Source organism: Gadus morhua, chromosome 14 (genome assembly GCF_902167405.1).
Source record: "Gadus morhua chromosome 14, gadMor3.0, whole genome shotgun sequence".
Taxonomy (NCBI): Eukaryota; Metazoa; Chordata; class Actinopteri; order Gadiformes; family Gadidae; genus Gadus; species Gadus morhua.
In genome coordinates, this window is record NC_044061.1 from 8,819,883 (window position 1) to 8,839,583 (window position 19,701).

Genomic DNA, 19,701 nt, shown 5'->3' on the forward strand with positions numbered 1-19,701 from the left:
CGTCAGCTTCATGACTGTCCGAGGAACAGTAACCCAGACAACATGACTCTCATACCGGCGGGCGGGCATGTCCCCAGTGGGGACAACCAATCAGAGGACTGGGAGGACCCCGCAGACATGTCGGCAAGGCAACGGAGACGCTTTGAGAGAGCCCTTTTGAGCACCAGGGTTTTTACTTCGGCAGATGGTATTATACACACACACACACACACACACACAGACACACACACACACACACACACACACACACACACACACACACACACACACACACACACACACACACACACACAAACACGCACTCACAGGGACCAACTGTTCATAAAATAATGACTTTCATTTGAGGGTAATGTAAAAGGACATTGTATGCTTTTGTCAGTGTACACTCATCTGTCCTGTGTGTATTCGTGTGTGTGTGTGTGTGTGTGTGTGTGTGTGTGTGTGTATTTGTGTGTGCGTGTGTGTGTTTACATGTGTGTGCCTGAGCGCTCATGTTTCTTGTATGTGTGTGTGTGTGTAGATCTGGACAGATCCCAACGCCTGGAGGAGAGAGAGAGGATCCTGCGGGAGATCTGGATGAATGGACAGCCAGACATCCGCACCGTAACCCAGAGCCTCAACAGATACTACTGACCCGACCCCACTGTCTGACACACTCCGCACACCCTCTGCAACGGCCTGCTCCAATAGACTATGTGTCAAGAAAAGGAAAACAGAGGAAAACGAAAAGAAATGCAATGGAATTAAAGGGAAGGGGAGGGACGGGCGTTGTCTCATTATTTCACGGTGCTTTGGTTGGGCTTTAAGTCAGTTGGAATTGTGTTTCAACTTGTGTTGTCAATAGAATATCCCTACAAAGTACTCATGTTTACCGATGACTTTACAGTTGTGGTAGTCCCAAAAACAATACATTACACAGAACTAAGGAAAGTAGCCCACGACCACAGAACCGATCCTTCAATGGACAATGTTAAACCAAGGACATATTAACTGTACAACTTATTTTCTATCTCCAGGCTTTGTCAGAAGCCTCTGTTGTTTATAACATTGAGTGCAATTGTTGATTATAATAAATACATGTGAGGTTTTTTTTAAGAGAATTACGTTTTTCTTGTATAATTTCTGATGTGTTACAATATCAATAGCCTATATATCGATAGATTTGTATCTATACAGATACAAATTCTGAGGACGAAATGGAAAACAACAAATGAGACAAACCTCACGTTCATTTTTTTCACAAGAACTTTGTTTTTGTAGAATATCAATCTATTCGTTTTGGAAAACATTGGAATATTCTGGGATTGCTACTTTTGCGTGGAGAGCAGACACTGCCATCTTTTGGAAAGTAGTGAAGACACATGCACTGCATACTGCGGCACCACACTAATACGCATACTACTCCAGTCACTGAACATGTAGTAGGCCTATGGCATCCTCTAAAAGCATTCATTATTCTCGACTCGAGGCTGAACAATTAAATAGCCTTACATGCCAAAACGGGACAGAGGCGTTTAGGCATCAAACAAGCGAACAATTGTAAGGCTATTAGTATTAAGTAGGCTATTTTAAGAGCAGTAATTTGCCCCTTTTGCATTATACCTTACTCGGTCAACGTAACTATTTTGGTTAAATACAGAATTCTAACTCACTAGGTGCCCATATAGGCTACCTGTCTTTTAAGCATCGCTACCGCTTTAACGGGACGGGGCTGTGACGTGAGAAGCCCCTCGCTGGATAACGGGCCGAGAGAGAGCGGGGTACAGTTGGACCGACTCCCAAACAGCACGTCCATATATACCTGCAGCAGATAGCATCACAACCCAGGGTTGCATTCTCTAAAGACCCGGCTTTTCTTTGGAAAATGAGGGACTATTCGGCGCCTCCGAGTCGTGGAGGCGCGTGTGTGTCCTGCTGCCAAGTTTGTATCTTTGCGTTTACTGCGCTTCTGCTCGTGGCGGAGAGGACCGCGGGTGAGTTCTAACCGGGACCGCGCACAGAAAAACGCACACATAGACACACGCAAGCAGCCTGCAGGCGAGGCACACTGCGGGCCTATGCTCATCGGCAGTGCTACAGTCAGTGGTGTCAATGGGATATCAATTAAAAATACAAAAATTAACTATACAGAGGATGCCGTTAAAGTTTCAGTGGTATTTTAAAACAGTTTGGACCTGTGTAATGACATGACTGGACCCGCCTCTGCAGCCAACACCACTGCGTCTAATACCTCCGTTTGTTGTGAACATCTGCCTGCCGAGGAAAATGCCAACTCATCGCTAACTGCGACCACACTGCCTGTATGCCCTACGGATACAACTGATGTTACAGACTCAGACTGTTAAGCGTAACACTACCCTACAACACACTGTTTATAAGAATATGCAGCCATGTTGTCAAGTTTGAGCGCCCTTTTTTTGGAGGTGATATGGGCGCGGGGATGGGCGTACCCCAGTATTATTTGGCCTACCCCGCACGACCAGCCTACCCGTTTGTCAGCTAGAACAGTTCGGATTACATCGCTAGGGTGATGGACATGGTGTGAGCGGATTGGAAGGAGTAATGAGGCAGGTGGCAGCTACTGAGTATTATGCAGCAGGCTCATTAAATGGGACTAGAGAGAGAGAGAGAGCTGCAGAGAGCATCAGACAGTCTGGTTGTGAGTGAGAAGTAGACTATCTGCATTACAAAGGTCATTTAGATGACAAAATGAAAACGTGTCCTGGTGGAGATAGAAATGGAATGTCCAAGTACGCATGCACACAATCACACACCCATGCACTGTCACTGATCCCATCTCACGTCATAGTTTGCATACTGTAGTTGTTTACATCTGGTGTGAGCATTAGTAGTGGCCAAAGCTAATGCAAACATTAAATGCCATGACAGTATTGATCTAAAATATTCTGAAATAAACATAATCTTGTGTGTGTGTGTGTGTGTGTGTGTGTGTGTGTGTGTGTGTGTGTGTGTGTGTGTGTGTGTGTGTGTGTGTGTGTGTGTGTGTGTGTGTGTGTGTGTGTGTGTGTGTGTGTGTGTGTGTGTGTGTTATCTCTCTCTTTCACAGTTATCTACTGTTTTGTCTACTATTTGTGGATCGGACACAACTACTGCTATGCTTACCTGGCTGGCTTCACTGCCCTGTTCCTACTGCCCGGTAAGATGATATGATAGGGGGATAAGGATGGAACAATGGATGGTTAAGATAGCTAGTCATGCTGGTTGATTTAATTGATTTGATTGGTTGATCACATGTCATTCTCGTAGGCTGGGCTCCTCAGTGGCTGAGCTACCTGTGGTACCTTTCGGATGGACGCATACGCATGAAGTCCCTCACCTGGACACACATACTGCACCTGGGCATATTCAAAAGGTAGTGTGTTTGTGTGTGTGTGTGTGTGTGTGTGTGTGTGTGTGTGTGTGTGTGTGTGTGTGTGTGTGTGTGCGTGCGTGTGTGTGTGTGTGTGTGCGTGTGTGTGCTTGTGTGCGTGCGTGCGTGTGTGTTGGTGTGTGTGTATGTGTGTGCGTTGGCAGACAACACTAACAACTACTTCCATTTAGCTTCACCCTCCACAACTCCACCCATTTTCCAGATAAAATACATTTTATTTTCAACTGACGTGCTCTATGAAATGAGCTCAAGCAGCATAAGTATCTGAAACATTCATGACATATTTGATCACATAGTGACGTGACAAGAAGAGAAACTAAGATAATTTCTCTCTCTCTCTCTCTCTCTCTCTCTCTCTCTCTCTCTCTCTCTCTCTCTCTCTCTCTCTCTCTCTCTCTCACACCCTCTCTCCCTGCCCACCTCCGGCCTGTGTCTCTCTCCCACCAGGCTGTGGGAGTGCCTGGTCCTGCCAGAGGAGGATGTGTACGGGGAGATCATGCAGCAGGCCGACGTGTCGGCCCTGCGTCTGTTTGAGGCCCTGGTGGTCACTCTGCCTCAGACCCTGCTGCAGACCTACGTCCTCATCTGTACCGACATAGGCATCAAGTCCCCAGGTACAGCTGGGAAACCGCGCTGCTGCTGCTGCTACTATGTAGCTCGATCTCTTTCCGGTAAAAGGTTGTGTGTGAACTGATAAAGAACCTGAGATGGAGCGTTTCAGGAGGGCATTTCTTATCCTATGGTTTTTCATCTTCCGCAAATGCTTTCTTTCTCTTCGGGAATGCAATCTATTGTATTTTCCTTACTTAATTGTTGTTGACGCTTTGGCAATATTGTAATATGCTCTGTCTTTCTCTTTTCCCATTCTCTTCTTCTCTTTCTCTCTGACTAACTTTATCCTTTCTCTTCCTGTGTGGCTTTCTCTCCTCTCTGTTTCTCCGTCCTATAGCTTCTGTTTGCTTTGTGGTGTGCCTGATATCCCTGGCCTGGGCCCTGGTTCTCTATGCCAGGGCCTGCTCGCTCATTAGACCTGGCCACCTGCCTATGACCCCTGCCGCCATACTATGTAGACTGCTATGGAGGGTGGGTATTCACCAGAACACAAGAGCCTACTTTTTTTCTACTTTCTATGTTTACTCAAGTCAATATGTGTGGATATATGTGCACTTTATGTGGGTGCTTGTGCTTGCATGGACTGTGACATTCAATTTTTAGATGAGATTGTATGTAATGTTAACAAAGACGATATGTCTATTCTGTTGGACTCTGTTTATGTTTGTTTATATGTGTGTGCGCGTGTGTGTGTGTGAGTGTGTGTGTGTGAGTGTGTGTGTGTGTGTGTGTGTGGGGGGGGGTTTGATCATTCTTCGCCTCCCTGTCCACAGGTGGGCATGCTGGGATCTCGGTTTGCTATTCTCATGCTCTTCACACGGATCTTCAAACAGTGGATCCTTGGGGTCATAGGTCAGTCTGGATTTTAGAGGCTGATGCCAATCCCGACATTGGGGGGGAAAATAACAATATCAATATATCGGCCAATATTCATAATGTACATATCGGTTGTTCGATGTTTATATTGTGTTATCCTGGGGTTGGAGCAACTCCTTGTGATTTGCTGCTCAACCTCCAGGAATGCTTCGTGCCACAGCAACATCACATTAAAATAAGGAGCCAAAGGAACCACTTAAGTGTATGGAGGAGCTACTAACCTTCACACAGAACCTGATGTAAAACTGTGTTAGGAGTGTTGAAATGGATATGCTCGTTTGAACCAATCAGAGGTTCAACCACCACTGTAGCAGATTTATAAAGATTGAACTACATCACCATTTCTAAAGTTTTCATATCGGCGCATATCGGCAAACATATAGCTGTGATGTTTGATTGGCCGACTGATATATCCATCTGGCTCTTATATCAATGTGCATGCACCCATTTGTTCAGCGATGAGTGTGTGTGCTATGTCTGTAATCTCTGCGTGTGCCTATGAGGATGACTAATTTGCTGGACGATTGTTAATGGATGTAAATGTTTCCTTTGGGGGCTGGCTGCTTGTTGTTTGCTGTGACTCAGGTGTGCACTGGCTAGGCGCTACGTTTTGGATGGTGTCCCAGCAGACAGACATCATCAAGTCTGTTGGCCGGTGGAGGCTCTTCAACCTAGTGCTGGGAGCCATACACATCTTCCTCTTCCTCAACGTGAAGTACGGACAATCCCGCTATCGCATGGCCGGGTTCTACCTGGTGAGTCGTCCGTGTGTGTGTTTGTGTGTGTGTGTGTGTGTGTGTGTGTGTGTGTGTGTGTGTGTGTGTGTGTGTGTGTGTGTGTGTGTGTGTGTGTGTGTGTGAGCGTGTGCGTGTGCTTGTATGTGTGTATGTGCTTAAAATTGGTGTCACACATTGGTCACTCCCTTTGTTTGGTCACTTCCTGTGTTTAGTGGGTGGACAGGAATCAAATTTAGTTTTGGCAAGGGAGGCGTCATTGATTGGAATGTAATGTAATGCAAGTGCTGTGCTGTACTATTAACAAGACAACATTAGGTGAAATGCAACAATGTGCTTAGAATTTAATTCTGTTAAGTTTAATGAACCACGCTGCAGAATGCAGTATTGAACAGACAATCTCATCTCATCGTTAAGTCAATAAGATGTGAAAACAAGAGTTTCTTGAATGCAGACAAGAGTTTGCTTTTTTTAACTTGGCCTATACCAACCCTATTCAAAAGTCATATGCATCATATTTTTAACATATAAAAGACAGAAGAGCAAGAGATTGATTATTCCTGTACTATTCCACAATATTATGCTATTAAGGCTCAGATGTACAACAATCAAGAATCATGTTGTGCATTAAGGATGGGCTGCTGATCTGCCATCAAAACGTTTAGCAGAACAGCTACACACTTTTTTTTCTAACTCTGGTCTGCTCATAAAATGATGCCACACCCCGGCTAGAGGAGTCTGCATGTCGCAGTTCAGTCAATACCCATGTAGGTTTTCATTAATGACCAGTTGGTTGGAGATGTCTCGCTCTCTCTGAGCTGGTGGGGTCTTACATATTCTGGTAAATGGCAGACACATTCTGCCAGCCTGATTTGAAAGGGGTCAGAATGTGTTATATTTGACACAGTACAGCAGGTGTCCTTGTTTACAATATTAACACATTATTGTCTAAGAGCCGCGAGCAAAACACTAATGGCTAATAGACTGCAACCTCGACCGTCTGCACTGATGTTCTGTCAGACATCCAGGAGACACGTTGTCTAGTCATGTCTTGGCCTCGCCCATATTTTCCCTAATGTTATGCGACAAATACTCATGAATAGGTTCTCAATGATCTCATACTCTCTGAGTATGACACAGACCCTTTAGGTATTGATTTACTGAGTGACTCTTCACTCTTCCCGTCACTGAATGAAGTCAGCCACCATATGTCCCCAGGGTTGTTGTTTTTTCCAAACAGAACAGTTAAAATCCAAACAAAATAAACAACACATTCCAACATGCCTGTACATGAGTACGTCTGTAACGTGTGAACTGTACCTCAGTCCAGAAAGTGACTCAGTTTTCATTTTGGACAACGCCCCATACACAATCATACACAAGACTTGAATTAAACTTCCCTTCAATGCAATTCACTTCTAATATGAGCTTTTGTACACTGTTGATCCCCTGTTGTAGGCCATGTGGATTGAGAATGCCTTCCTTCTGTTGGCCTCATCCTGGCTGTTCAGCATGGCATCATGGGATACCGTGGGCATACCGGCAGCTGTGTTCTGCAGCTTCCTTATCGGTGAGACACAACTACAACCATACTAATACATATCTGGGAGCGAGAAAACCACTCAAACTCATTCACTTTACAGTATATATATCAACCGTTTATCTCTTGCTTACATCCCTTTCTCTTCCTTCCCCTTGTTGTCATCAGGAGTCATAGCACTGGTGTTGTACTACCGTTTCCTTCATCCAAAGTCCTTTGAGATCTTCCAGAGTATTCGCCACAGGGGGATCGGAGGAGCCTGCACTGAGCGAGGATCTACACTCTCATTGGAGGAGAAAGTGACCCCTAGCTTCAATCGCCATGTTGCACTTTCCGGTAGGTTCCCAGGGAAAATCCGCCTAGTATTTCTCCAGCAGCCGGCCAGCCATTTTGATGTGTACCTATTGTTGTTGTTCATGCTTTGAGGTGGTGGAACTCTCATGGACCTTCCCCATCAATGGGAGGGATGGAGGCACCATCACTGGCTGCTGATTCGCCTAGCCATGAAGACAGGGGACGTAGGCAGGATCTGCTCAGCCTATGGGGAGGGAGGATTGGCAGGACTGATGGGTCTGGACGAGGAAGTGGTTTACTCCCCTGACATGCCTCATCATACCCCGGTAGGTTGAGAAACCTTACGTTTCAGTCTAGTATGTCATTCAATTATTTTCAAAAGTTGCTTTCTTCCAGGAAACGATTTCAATTCAATTTTAAATAATGGCTTCCAGTTTTTCTGATTATAACCTTAAAAGCTATAATTGGGCTCTTGTGTTCTTTCGTGCTCAATCATCTCAGGTGCCACAAATTCAGCCACATTCTCCTCCCCAACCTTCTCCTCTACCGACTCCTCCACCGCATCCACAGGTAATGTCCTCCTCCTCTTCTTCTAGACATGTCCATGAACCCCAATGCATTGTTGGTTATTAATGGCAAGAACATTTAAATAAAATAAGAAAATATGGTCAGCAAATGGTGACATAACGATTAAGCAAGTACGGCAGCAGTTCTTGCCAGCTGGAAGCTGGAGTCTGTAGCGATCGCAGGCCTGTATAAGCTCGTCCAATCATTTCATACGGGTGACATTCGGCCCGTATGAAATGATTGGTTGGCTTGTGTGTCTACCTACCTACCTGGCAACCTGCGCACACTCTTCCCGTGCCCTCATGGCACATCACCGGCGTAGTCCTCCACAAGGCTAGGCAGTCTATTGCTGAAGTATGTTTGGCTTACTGTGGCTGGTTTCTCCGAATTGCCTCACCTTGCTTTAACAGAGGTAATTAACACTATTAGAGCTAGACCTGTGCTCAAGAAGGCTTTAACACTGCTCCCCGACTGCCAACACAGTCAACTACAAAATTGCTCTCATCAATGTTCTGTCCTAGTAAGGTAGATCAATAAATACATTTAATCTATGGCTCGTGTTTATGTTCCTTAAGCATGATTTTGCCTTACTCTCAGGTGACAGAGATCATTCCGGCCTCAAAGCCATCTCCAAGCCCTGTGGTGGCCAGACCTGTGAAGAAGGCCCCGACCGCAGTGTTTCACGGCCTTAAAACCCCTCCCGAGGTCATCCCTGTGGAGGTGGACCTCACTGAAGAGAGTGGAGACGAGTTATCCAGTGCCCTCGTTTCAGAGGATAAATGTACGCACACTCAGCGAAACATACAAACACTAGCTTTGATAACCAATGATTTTAATGGTCTAGTTATTTATATTTAGTTTATTTATATTTTATTTCATATTTGGAGTCATATTTGGACTACTTTTGTTTTTATATGAATTACTAAGACTGCCTGTTTGACTGCGTAGCATACCTAGTTAACACACGTGCTAATTAAAACCCGCTTGTCGCTCTCAGGCGATGAGGATTACCAGAGTGCGGCGTACGGCTCCCCCACCGTGTCGTCCCCGCAGCTGGCCGGGAGCCTGCGGCACATCGACAGCGTCAACGCCAGCCTGACCGAGGCCTCCTCGTCCGTCTGCTCCCTGGACATCAAGACCCCCGGCTGGTCCGACGACCGCCGCTCGCCCCTGCTCATCACGTCCCCGGAGGGCGACCAGGCGGCGGCGCCCGGGGAGGGCACCACGGGCGCCTACTTCAGCGCCGAGGCTCCGTCCCCGTCCAGCGGCAGCTACCTGGGCTGGGGCTCGGAGCTGTCGCCCATCTCCGCCTACCGCAGCCCGTACCGCATCCGGGAGGCGCGCTTCGTCACCTCCACCCCGCGGCTGGTGCCCCCGGCCGAGGACGAGACCCCGGCTCTGGCGCCGGCGTCCGTCATCATCACCCCGGCGACCCCCGGCAACACGCCGGGCACCACCCCCGGGGGCAGCACCCCTAGCGCCAGCACTCCCGGAAGCGCCCCGCTGACACCGGTCATCTCCAACACCGCTCGAAAACAAACGGTCCAGTTTGTGGACTACAGAGAAAGGGCGGTCTAGTTAGAGTCGGAGCCGAGGCGCGTTGAAGGGACTTTTGAGTTCAGTATCTCTGTTGAGTATGTCCACATTGGCCCAGTTGTTGTTGTTTTTATCAGTTTTCATTCTTTTCTATGGCAGTGATAAAAAAAAGTAGCAAGTGTGCTTCTCAATCCGGTCAATCAAGGCATGAATAATAACAGTTTATATCAAATTTACAGAAATACAGACCTTTTAACTAATGAAAAGCAAAAAATGAGTTATTTCATATCCCAGAACGAGGTTCATAGGTGCTATGGATTGTAGAACCTGCGGATGTTATTTATTCCAGCCGTCATTATCTAGGTCATGCACCATTAAAATATGAACCCTTTTAAACTAACTAACTAACCACGGAAACTAACCGATTCTGCTTCAACAGTGGTTAGTGCGGCTGACTGCACAGAGATGTGTATGCTTTCCGGCTCGGGTCGAATCTGCTTAGTAAAAATCCCCCAAGTGTGCTTGGCATTCCTTTCCCTGCCGTATTAACTCAAAATGTGCACGTGCTTTGGTCCTCGTCTGTCCATAGTCAGCAATTGGGCTTTTACATTAGAATGCTTCAAGGGCTTTTTTCGTTGGCGATACTCCGCCATTTTGTGATGACTAGAGAGTTGTAGTAATACAAATTCCTAAACTAATGTAAATATGCATAATCAAACTTTGTTGAAACACGGTATCGCATGAGAAATTGCTGTGGAATTCAATTTCAAAACACAAATCATTTCCTGATTAATTACTAAGCAATGACCAAAACCCCATTGCTACCAATAACGTTCCAATGCTCCTATGCTCCCAAAATGGAGGCAGTCATGCCATGTGACGTCACGATGTTCAAGCCCTATAGCTGAGATAGGCTATGACTCCCTCGAATGTCTACTGAACAAATGGGCAGGTGAAAGAAAATAGAGATTCAGTGTTATACATTTAAAATATCCCTTTCGCTTCATATATTTTTGACTAATCATGCTGTAGGAAGCGGGGATCTGTAAGCGTGTAATTGGCTAACACAAACAAAAAAACTCAGTTTACACCTACCGGTAATACAATCTCCTTCTGAAATCTTCATCCACCCGAGCAAGTGAGTTTCTCTGTAAGAAACAGGAAACAAAGCGTTACTCAGTTTCTCTGCCGTCTCCCCCGGAAACCTTGGTATAACTTAGTGGTACTTCTTGATCCGAGATTGTACGTGATGTACAGCAGAGAAGGATAGTCACTGTTATGTACAATCACACCATGATGGTGCTGTGTATATTTGCCGGGCATGAGCAACACTTTACACATCAAGGTAGAAGGTATGCGATCTACCTCTATCCGTCTATCATCTCCATGTATTTGTTAATCTATTAACAGAGTAATGATGTTTATTTTATATTCATTGCTGAGATATCTTGACATAGCACTTTAGAAAAAAAGAGAGACTACATTTTGATGAGGCGGGTCAGAAACCATAGTAGGGCTGGGCCATAATTATAATGCTATCACAATGATCCTGGTGATTTACCATGTTAAGGTGCCATGTTAAACGCAAAATACTTACAATCAATATGTGATGAAATCCAAGTATTGAATTGTAAACTATATTTCAACCTTATGTTTGGAGCATTTTAAATGCATACTTAATCATTACCTAGCCCTATTGTGTTTATATATTTTCTGTAGGCTTATGTAAGGATAAATAAATATATAAAGAAAATGAAAAAGGCAATTTATTTTCCATGAAAACCTTGTAATATTAGCAATATTTTTCATTTGGTTTGTTTGCTCTTTGATCAGTTTTAAAAAAGATAATTTTACATAGATCATATATAGACCATTCTCCCTTTTCTGTTTTGATCTCAGTTAAATACTGTACAATTGTTATTCAATTCAAAAGTATATATTAAAATCTAACAGCAGAACATAATAATGGACCGACTGAGTAGTAATTTGCTTGGATTTGGATGCATTGATAGGCTTGTATTATGTTGTCAGAATGTAATGGGATCTCTTTTAATTATACGTAAATTACTCTTTTAACCTTTGTATTATTTTAACAATTCCCCTTTAATTTTATTTTATTTTTGATAATTGCATTTAATTCATTGTAGTATATATGTTAGTTTCGTTTTACTATAGATAATCAATTAACCTTCAGTCACTTTCAATAACAAAATGTTCAATTACTTGTAAATGTACAATTACTACACAAACCGTAGTTTCCTTTCTGCTGTATGCATAGGTACATACATACTGGTACATTTTTTGAAACAACAACATAACAACTACAGAAAAGTAAAGTGTCTGCTAATATCAGAATAGGCACTCTGCCTCTGTCAAGTCATTGTCTGCCTGAGAAGTGTTAAAAGTTTGTCAGTGTAATGTAATGAAACTTTAGAGACTTACTGCATGTTTTTATTTCACATAAACAGCCAGGGCATTGTATCTATTGACGTGAAAACAGGAAAACACTTATCTACACGCACATTGCACATGCTCTGTCTGTGCAACACTAATACACACCCTAATAGTGAATCAAAGTGCACATCTAGAATCCAACATGCTTCAGAATGCCAAATGCCTTTGCTTGATGATCAATCGACATATTGTCTTGTGGAAGTTACTGTCAATCCTTCCTTTCCTTCATTTGTTCTCTTTCACTTAGATTTTCTACATTTTGCATCTGTTCACAATTATTTGATTTCAAACTCATGACGGTATATGACAATTCACAGTGTGTGTGCTGTTGTTTTTTAAATTAACTTATGGTTTGAAACTATTACCATTAAGGGATGTGTTTGTTCATCATATGTAAGACGATATGTCTTCACATCATCCTACACCGTGTTCGAAATCGAATGATTTTCACAGTGATGGTAGATGATGATTGGTTGATTACTGTGCTATTGTTGTGACAGAATAAACACATTCTTTATCGCAGTGCCGATGTTTGGTTTTGGATAGCAAATAGCCAAACCCTCAGTTCACCTTCATCAGTCTTTCAGTTGATCTTGTAATGTATGATGCATTGCCAACTCACAAATGCTAAACAAGGAAAAACACATTGAAAACAAACCATAACTATTTAAAACATTAATGATTTGTTTAAGATAGTTTCATATATTTGTGCGTAGGGCCTACACAGTATTTGTATACTGCTGAAGATTTTAACAGGCCTGAAGCAAACAGCCTTTCTGAGTCACTACCCAAATTAAAGGTCATCTTTCGGTCTTCTCTGAACAGGAAGGTGGGTAGCAGCAGTGGTTAATGTTCCAGCATACATATACAGCTTACGTCTGAGGTGTAACCGACCACAGACTATCGAAGATCCTGAATGATATGGTCTCTGCCATCCAAACTGGTGTAAAGCATAGGTCAGCTTTTATAATCATAGAATGTACTCACTCACATGTAGTCATACTGGTTTAATAAATAACAAAATAACAATGGAATACAGGGAACAGCGTTTTTCAAGTGAAATCATTCTGTCAGATGACCTGACTACAAGGAACTGAAAGCAGATAGTCAGCCACTGCAGAAAGAGCCAGACGAAATGCTTTTGACATACGACGTCTGGTAAAAGAAAACCACAGCTAATTTTTAATGTTTTCCATCGAGCTTGCTTTTGATCAATTTGATATCCATTCAAAATATTTTAATTTTTTTTAACTGTTGGACTTTGTGAAAAAACCCTGCGTTAGTCACGTGAGTTGAGCAATCGAGAAACTCATGTGACCAAGTCACGTGGTTACAGTCTTTACATAAATCAAACGGGACTTCCTTGATGACCACTCTTCTTCACTTCAGTCGAGGTATCTGTCAATAACTGAAAAACAAGCTACAGGTACCGTATTTTGCATCTCGTACTTTCGAAAGGTTTTTAGGTACCCCCCCCCCCCCCCCCCCTCAAGAACAGGCAACCGAATTATCCGTAAAAAGACACAGAGAATAAGTAAATCATTACTATCCCCGTTTACAGAAATGTCCTCCAAAGTCCATTCATATAACCTGCAATTGCATTTGTTTTTGGTAGAGTTAATGTCCAGCGGGTTGTTTATTTTCTAACCTTATTTTGAATTCTGCCGAAATGGACTTTGCCATGTGTGTTGATTGTCCTGGTATATCAAAACATTGTGGCAAGTGGTCTAGGGAACATTGTTTTTCTAACTCGATTACCTCAATAACATCGTTTACATTTCTTGTGTAATCGTTTACATTTCTTGTGTAACCGTTCATGAGACGGCTGAGGCTACCATGATTCGAGGTGTTTTCTTTGTTGAGGTTAGTAGACCACATGCAAGAATTGTTGTATGTGAAAAAATAAAAACCTAGATGTTTTCTTTCCCAGTTCAATCCTTGATTTGAAATATTAACCGATAAGCCTCAGAACTTGATGGATCCCTTGGCTGAATAGCCAAATTATATATATTTTTGTGGGCTGTTATTTTCCCCACATTTGTTGGGAAATGTGTGGGTTGAATCTGTTTAACCACAAAGGAAACTCGCTATTTGTTCCTGCTATGGTGTGCTTGGGTTTCCGAAAACAACTATCATGATGGCTGCCCCAGTTAATCGGAAAAGGATCCATTCTTGAGTCATGTTCAATCGAAACAGTACAACTTTCAAATATTAGGGAAGGTCAACTGATTATTAAATGAAAGACTGAACTGAAACATCTCCAAACAAGTGTGGGGGGAAAGAAAAAAATGGTTTGCAGCAAAATAAGAATAGCAGAGTGGTGTTTTCTTTTCTCCTCCCAGTTTCCAAATCTTCCCATAGCATCTCGAAAGCACTGTTCATGTCCAGACACTTAAACCTGGGATTCTTTTGCCTCTTGAAAGCTGCTGTTCAGTTTAACCAGTGGAGAGCTTGACAAGCAAGACTGGAGACAAGATGCTTTGTGTTGACCGTGTGTACACTGTAAATCACTTGAGATTGCCTCAAGACAATTACTGTTTTATCTCTCTCGCCTCACCTGTTTTTAAAGATCCCTAACCTTTTTCAACATTATGTTTCCGTCCATAGAATGTGGCAGGCAGCTCTCCTGGTGATGGCTATCATCTTGTCTGTGGGCAGGGCCAGACCACAGCTCAAGCCTCTGTCCAGTGAAATGGTCGACTACATCAACCAGGTCAACACTACCTGGAAGGTGGGTAGTTCTCTCGCATAAGCTCGGCTCTTTCTGCTCTGGAACCAACCAAAAAATAAATCAACTTTTTATTCACTGTTTGATTGTCCATTGATTTCTTGGAGACCTTATCTTTGTCCTTTTACTGTTCCGTAGGCCGGCCAAAATTTCCGTCATGTAGACCACAGCTATGTCAAGAAGCTGTGTGGTACATTTCTCAATGGACCCAGACTCCCCACCATGTGAGTCTCATTGTGTGACTCTGTTTTCGTGCACTTATTTTTCTGTTTGCTGTAAGGCCTTTTTCTTTTCTAACATTTTATTATTTTCAGTTCTTTGGTTTAATTTTGATTTGCTTCAGAGAATGCTGCTTCTTTCAGGGGGTTTTCTTTTTCAAATTGAAATTGTTCCGGCAATGGTCATTTATGTCGACACATTTGAGCTTACTTGTGGTCAGGCTTTAGGTTCTGTAGCTCTTCTAAATGTCTTGATGTCGCACTTTTGCTTGCGGTATCATACTACCCTTTTTTTTTTATGATGATGCTTAAAAATTATGAAGCAGTCTTTCATGATTATTGCAGTTCCTCTTGTATAGGGAATGATAGTAAAATGCATGTACAACACAGATTGAATCAGTAATAAAATATACTACAGAATGAGATTGCATTAAGGTCATGGATTATATTTTGTGCTGGAAATTTCGATGCAAAGTAATCCTTTGACTGGAATCCTTTTGCCTGTAGTATGAAAAACGTTTTTTGTTTTTTTTCCTTCCATACAGGGTCCGTTATTCTGGAGACGTGAAGCTGCCGGAGAACTTTGACTCCAGGGTTCAGTGGCCTCAGTGCCCCACTCTGAAGGAGATCAGGGACCAGGGCTCCTGTGGCTCATGCTGGGTACGTCAAGTTTAAGGCCCAATCCCATTTCTACCCATTACGCCTTCCCCTTCCCCCTTCAACAAAAAGGAGAGGGCAAGGGGCAAGGGGGAAGGGGCAAGGGGGAAGGGGGAAGGGGTGGAAATGGGATTGGGCCTAAGTCTTTCAACGTGATGTCTGAATGTTGTGACGAATTCTACTTTTGTCGTGAAGTGTTTAAAGACCAGGGCCTCGTTTCAGGCAGCAGGTTAGGGTACGTTTGATCCTCAACCAGTACTCTGTTTTAGAACGGCTGATTTCAATTTTGAGGAACGCGTTGGCTCATTCGGTTGAACCTAAGAAGTGCAGATTCATTACCCGGATTCCAAAGCGAACCACTATTGCACCCTGAAACGGAATCTAGGCTCATCCGTTATTGCTATTAAAGTGCTTTCATCAGATATACTTTTGGTTGAAGCCTAATCTCAGCCGCTTCGGTTTTTTTGTCTACTTCCTACTACGGGCTTCCTTAAACCGATGACTTCCTCTGTCACACCATATTGCCTTTCCAACGGTGAACAAAATTGACTCTAGGACTCTATCTTCTGTAACCTTTTGCTGTCAATAAGACGGGGATGGGGGGGGGGGGGGGGGGTCCCCACACTTATGTTAAGTTTTTAACTTTTCTTATGACCTGGATGTGAATGGTGTCATACCTGCAGGCATTTGGAGCTGCAGAGGCCATCTCAGACAGGGTGTGTATCCATAGCAACGCCAAGGTCAGTGTGGAGATCTCATCCGAAGACCTGCTGAGCTGCTGCCACCTCTGTGGCATGGGGTGAGTGGCTACCGGACATCAATGCTGGCTTGTAGTAGTAGGACTACCACTCAGTCTGATGATGAACCATGTCACAGGTGTAACGGAGGATATCCATCTGCTGCCTGGAGTTTCTGGGCCCATGAAGGACTGGTGTCTGGCGGACTCTATGAGTCCCACATGGGTGAGTGTCCGTATGCCTTGTGTTGAAGCCCCTCTTGGAGCGTATCAGACGTGCACCGTCAACTCTGTTTGTCACAGCACTTTACATAAATCATTTTTTAGCGCTTGTCCCTTTCTGATGGCTCAGTTTCCATTCACTTTGGTTCCAAGTGAGAGCGCTGACTGACACACTGGGGATCAGATCAATGAATTTGACCTTCTGAAGATTTCAACAATCCTGTGTGTTGACCTTGACGCGGTGCACTCGTTGCCGTCGTTGGGATGGGTCTTCTTTGTTAAAATTAGGGATCCACCGAATATTCGGCCACCGAAATTGTTCGGCCCGAAAATGCCCAAAACATAATGTTCGGTTTCGGCCGAAGGAGTAAAAAGGCCGGAAATAATACACTGAACATTTTCATTTTTTATTTTTTTAAATAATAAAAAAGTAATAATAATAATAATAATTGTACTCATTTATTTAAAGGTACATTGTTCTTAAATTCTTGCTATAAGGTCTGCTGGAATGTTAGAAAACGTTCAGTATTAAATCAATATTTTGTATCAAATTTGTAATTGAATTTTTTTTAATGAAAAGGAAGACAAAAAAGTTTATAAAGGACATTTAATTGTTTGATTTATGCAATGGTGAAAAATTAAAGCAAAATGAATGAAAAACAGTAAAAGCCACATTCGGTATTCGATTTCGGCTTTCGGCCAACTGTTTCAGTATATTCGGTTTCATTTCGGTGCATCCCTAGTTAAAATATGTATCTCTAGTGTGACGTCCATGCTGCTCCGTCCCCAGGCTGCAGGCCCTACACCATCGCTCCCTGTGAGCACCATGTGAACGGCAGCAGACCGCCCTGCACCGGAGAGGAGGGCAAGACGCCAAAGTGTGCCAAGAAGTGTGAGCCTGGATACACGCCAAGCTACAAACAGGACAAGCACTTTGGTAAGAAAGACGCACGTTTGGACTACACAAGTAGCCCTTCCTGTAAAATATTCATGTGGAACTGAACACGTCTATAATTAGTTCCCTTTGACAAGCCCCGCCGTAGGTCGAGTGCAACCCTGCCTTTTTAGTCTTTTAACCAACATTTGTTTGTCTGTGGTAGGGAAGAGCTCTTACAGTGTCTCATCAGACGTGGCAGAGATTCAGGCGGAGATCTATCAAAATGGACCAGTGGAGGGCGCTTTTACCGTATACGCAGACTTCCCACTTTACAAGACTGGTAAGAAGGCCTTACCAATGTGGAACTAGTGCATACCTGCTAGTGATGACCATTGTATTTATACATCTTCTAGAACAATGTATCTTAAGCATTCTCGAATTAGCGGCCCTGCTTCCTGAACGTCACCCCTTGCTTCTTACTGTTCTACTTCGTATGGTCCTCTCCCCAGGTGTATATAAACATGTTTCCGGGGAGGCATTGGGCGGCCATGCCATTAAGATCCTGGGCTGGGGGGTAGAGGATAGCATCCCATACTGGCTGTGTGCCAACTCATGGAACACAGATTGGGGAGATAATGGTAAGGGCACATGATCCATCACCCAATCAATACTCGCAGCTGTGCGTACGTGGTCTCAAAATGGATGTGAGTGAGTTGAAGTGCGTTGTCCATGCACATTGCAGAAACTAGTGACAGTTTGTACCGTGTGCCGTCCTTTGTTTTTCAGGGTTCTTTAAGATCCTGCGTGGAGAGGACCACTGTGGCATCGAGGCTGGAATTGTGGCTGGAATCCCTGCGTAAAATGTAAGTTGACGCTGAGCAAAACGCCCATGTTGCTATTGTAACTATCAGATTGTATTAATATTATCTAAAGTAACTAGAAGTGTGTCAGGAGAAACATGCCTGCTCTCATCTGAAGCATCAAATATATTAAAATATATTTATTTGAAATGACATGGCTAAGCCACGCCCACCCATGTCGTCTGGAGCTTGGAAACGGAAAAGGTTGTTTTGATTTGAGTCAACGGAGCTACAATAACAAAGTTTTGACTTCAATCTAAATTTCCATGAAACGGTCCTGGGGGGGGGGGGGGGGGGTCTGTCTAATTAAAATATATACATTTTCATTGTATATATTCATATATACATTGTATTGTCATTGGAATAAGTCTTAGTCAACATTAGTTAACTGGCGGAAAAGCTAAAAGCAGTGGTCACTTTGATGCCATTTCTCAACAAATAAGATGTATCTTGATCTGGAAAATGTTGACTAACCCTGCAAGGAACAATTCATGGAGATTCAAATTGGAATCATAACTTTTCCAATTGAGCTCCGTTGACTCGCATTTAACTTTTTACGTTTTTAGGCCCATGCGTGAGACATGGGTGGCTCTGAAAGTTAACTGAGGGTTGGTAGATGCTGCTGTAGTACCCTCTAGTGTTCACAAGGGTATAGTTAAATGCTGGAGCACCCTGTGGTAGTGCACATAAGGGTTTAATGATTAAAGGCATGTTTTCTGCAATAGGACCTGCAAAGATTGTGTTTAGATGTATACCAGTATTGATCCATTTAAACATATCTTTGTTTCCTCATAGGGTTCGACGCTATAGCTGCCGTTATGTAGCTGTATTCCACTATCACCGGACATTTTAAGGAAAAGTGATCAAATGAAACTTGCTTGCACTGAACTGTTTCACATGCTTTAATTTGCAGTGGACAAGTAGGCCAACCATTTTTTTAGTTTTTATAGTATATCCCAAAATTGCCATGTGGGGATATTTTTTAATCTATTCACAAACTTCTGTTTCCTTTAATTTTTAAGATTGAGATAAGCCTCCATAGACTGGTGTGTTTTATTTTAACTTGCCGATAAAGAGATGTTTCTTATTTTTGTCAATATTAAGGGTGCTCTTTTTAGAGTTGTTTATCTCTATGCTGATCAAATTGATGTGATCTTTTTTTTTGTTTTGAGAACAATAAACAGAATAAATTTACCTCAGCCATTGTTATGTATACATTCTTGTGTTATCTGTGTGAGCCAACACAAGGTGAAAGTTCATGTTTACTGCAAACTTCTACACTACATGTGTGACGTGACCCCCTGTCAATAGTTTATAGGATTCGGATGAGTAGTTGATGCCAAGCAATTAAAGGCCGTCATGCGCCATCATGTTCAGTTTCACACAACTAAAATGATGA

General features: G+C 43.2%; 3 protein-coding genes across 7 annotated transcripts in view; all 3 read left to right on the plus strand.

Moving 5' to 3' along the window:
- Positions 1 to 1,100, plus strand: part of eva1ab (eva-1 homolog A, regulator of programmed cell death b) — a 6,923-nt gene extending 5,823 nt beyond the window's left edge. For all 3 annotated transcript variants that reach the window (XM_030376113.1, XM_030376114.1, XM_030376115.1), the window contains 2 exons: positions 1 to 187; positions 521 to 1,100. The exon at positions 1 to 187 is cut by the window's left edge and continues 200 nt beyond it. In XM_030376113.1, coding sequence (XP_030231973.1) covers positions 1 to 187; positions 521 to 633 — 300 coding nt within the window. In that variant the 3' untranslated portion in view covers positions 634 to 1,100. The remainder of the gene's footprint in view (positions 188 to 520) is intronic.
- Positions 1,101 to 1,707: 607 nt separating this feature from the next.
- xkr5b (XK related 5b) lies at positions 1,708 to 12,527 on the plus strand. Its single transcript, XM_030376223.1, has 13 exons — positions 1,708 to 1,973; positions 3,068 to 3,157; positions 3,268 to 3,373; positions 3,839 to 4,005; positions 4,341 to 4,474; positions 4,777 to 4,855; positions 5,465 to 5,634; positions 7,072 to 7,183; positions 7,322 to 7,489; positions 7,580 to 7,773; positions 7,949 to 8,017; positions 8,612 to 8,795; positions 9,012 to 12,527. The coding sequence occupies exons 1-13, from the start codon at positions 1,865 to 1,867 to the stop codon at positions 9,590 to 9,592; spliced, it is 2,163 nt and encodes a 720-aa protein (XP_030232083.1). The 5' UTR covers positions 1,708 to 1,864; the 3' UTR covers positions 9,593 to 12,527.
- Positions 12,528 to 13,296: 769 nt separating this feature from the next.
- ctsba (cathepsin Ba) lies at positions 13,297 to 19,507 on the plus strand. Of its 3 annotated transcripts, none has more exons than XM_030376225.1 (11): positions 13,297 to 13,430; positions 14,612 to 14,735; positions 14,871 to 14,956; positions 15,496 to 15,610; positions 16,291 to 16,406; positions 16,484 to 16,569; positions 17,356 to 17,532; positions 17,603 to 17,782; positions 17,952 to 18,080; positions 18,229 to 18,305; positions 19,098 to 19,507. In XM_030376225.1, the coding sequence occupies exons 2-10, from the start codon at positions 14,613 to 14,615 to the stop codon at positions 18,300 to 18,302; spliced, it is 1,086 nt and encodes a 361-aa protein (XP_030232085.1). In that variant the 5' UTR covers positions 13,297 to 13,430; position 14,612; the 3' UTR covers positions 18,303 to 18,305; positions 19,098 to 19,507. The 3 variants fall into 3 exon arrangements, with proteins under 3 accessions (XP_030232085.1, XP_030232087.1, XP_030232086.1); XM_030376227.1 differs by having other exon boundaries at positions 17,356 to 17,502; positions 17,666 to 17,782; XM_030376226.1 differs by having other exon boundaries at positions 13,375 to 13,398.
- The last annotated feature ends 194 nt before the right edge of the window (positions 19,508 to 19,701 follow it).

What these genes read in the sequence shown, in the direction of transcription:
- ctsba (XM_030376225.1), top strand. Translation starts at nt 14,613, where the DNA reads ATGTGGCAGGCAGCTCTCCTGGTGATGGCTATCATCTTGTCTGTGGGC. An exon ending in GCTCCTGTGGCTCATGCTGG is followed by an intron (nt 15,611 to 16,290) that starts GTACGTCAAGTT and finishes TCATACCTGCAG; the next exon opens with GCATTTGGAGCTGCAGAGGC. An exon ending in CACAGATTGGGGAGATAATG is followed by an intron (nt 18,081 to 18,228) that starts GTAAGGGCACAT and finishes TTTGTTTTTCAG; the next exon opens with GGTTCTTTAAGATCCTGCGT.
- xkr5b (XM_030376223.1), top strand. Translation starts at nt 1,865, where the DNA reads ATGAGGGACTATTCGGCGCCTCCGAGTCGTGGAGGCGCGTGTGTGTCC. An exon ending in CACCTGGGCATATTCAAAAG is followed by an intron (nt 3,374 to 3,838) that starts GTAGTGTGTTTG and finishes CTCTCCCACCAG; the next exon opens with GCTGTGGGAGTGCCTGGTCC. An exon ending in GTGGATCCTTGGGGTCATAG is followed by an intron (nt 4,856 to 5,464) that starts GTCAGTCTGGAT and finishes GCTGTGACTCAG; the next exon opens with GTGTGCACTGGCTAGGCGCT.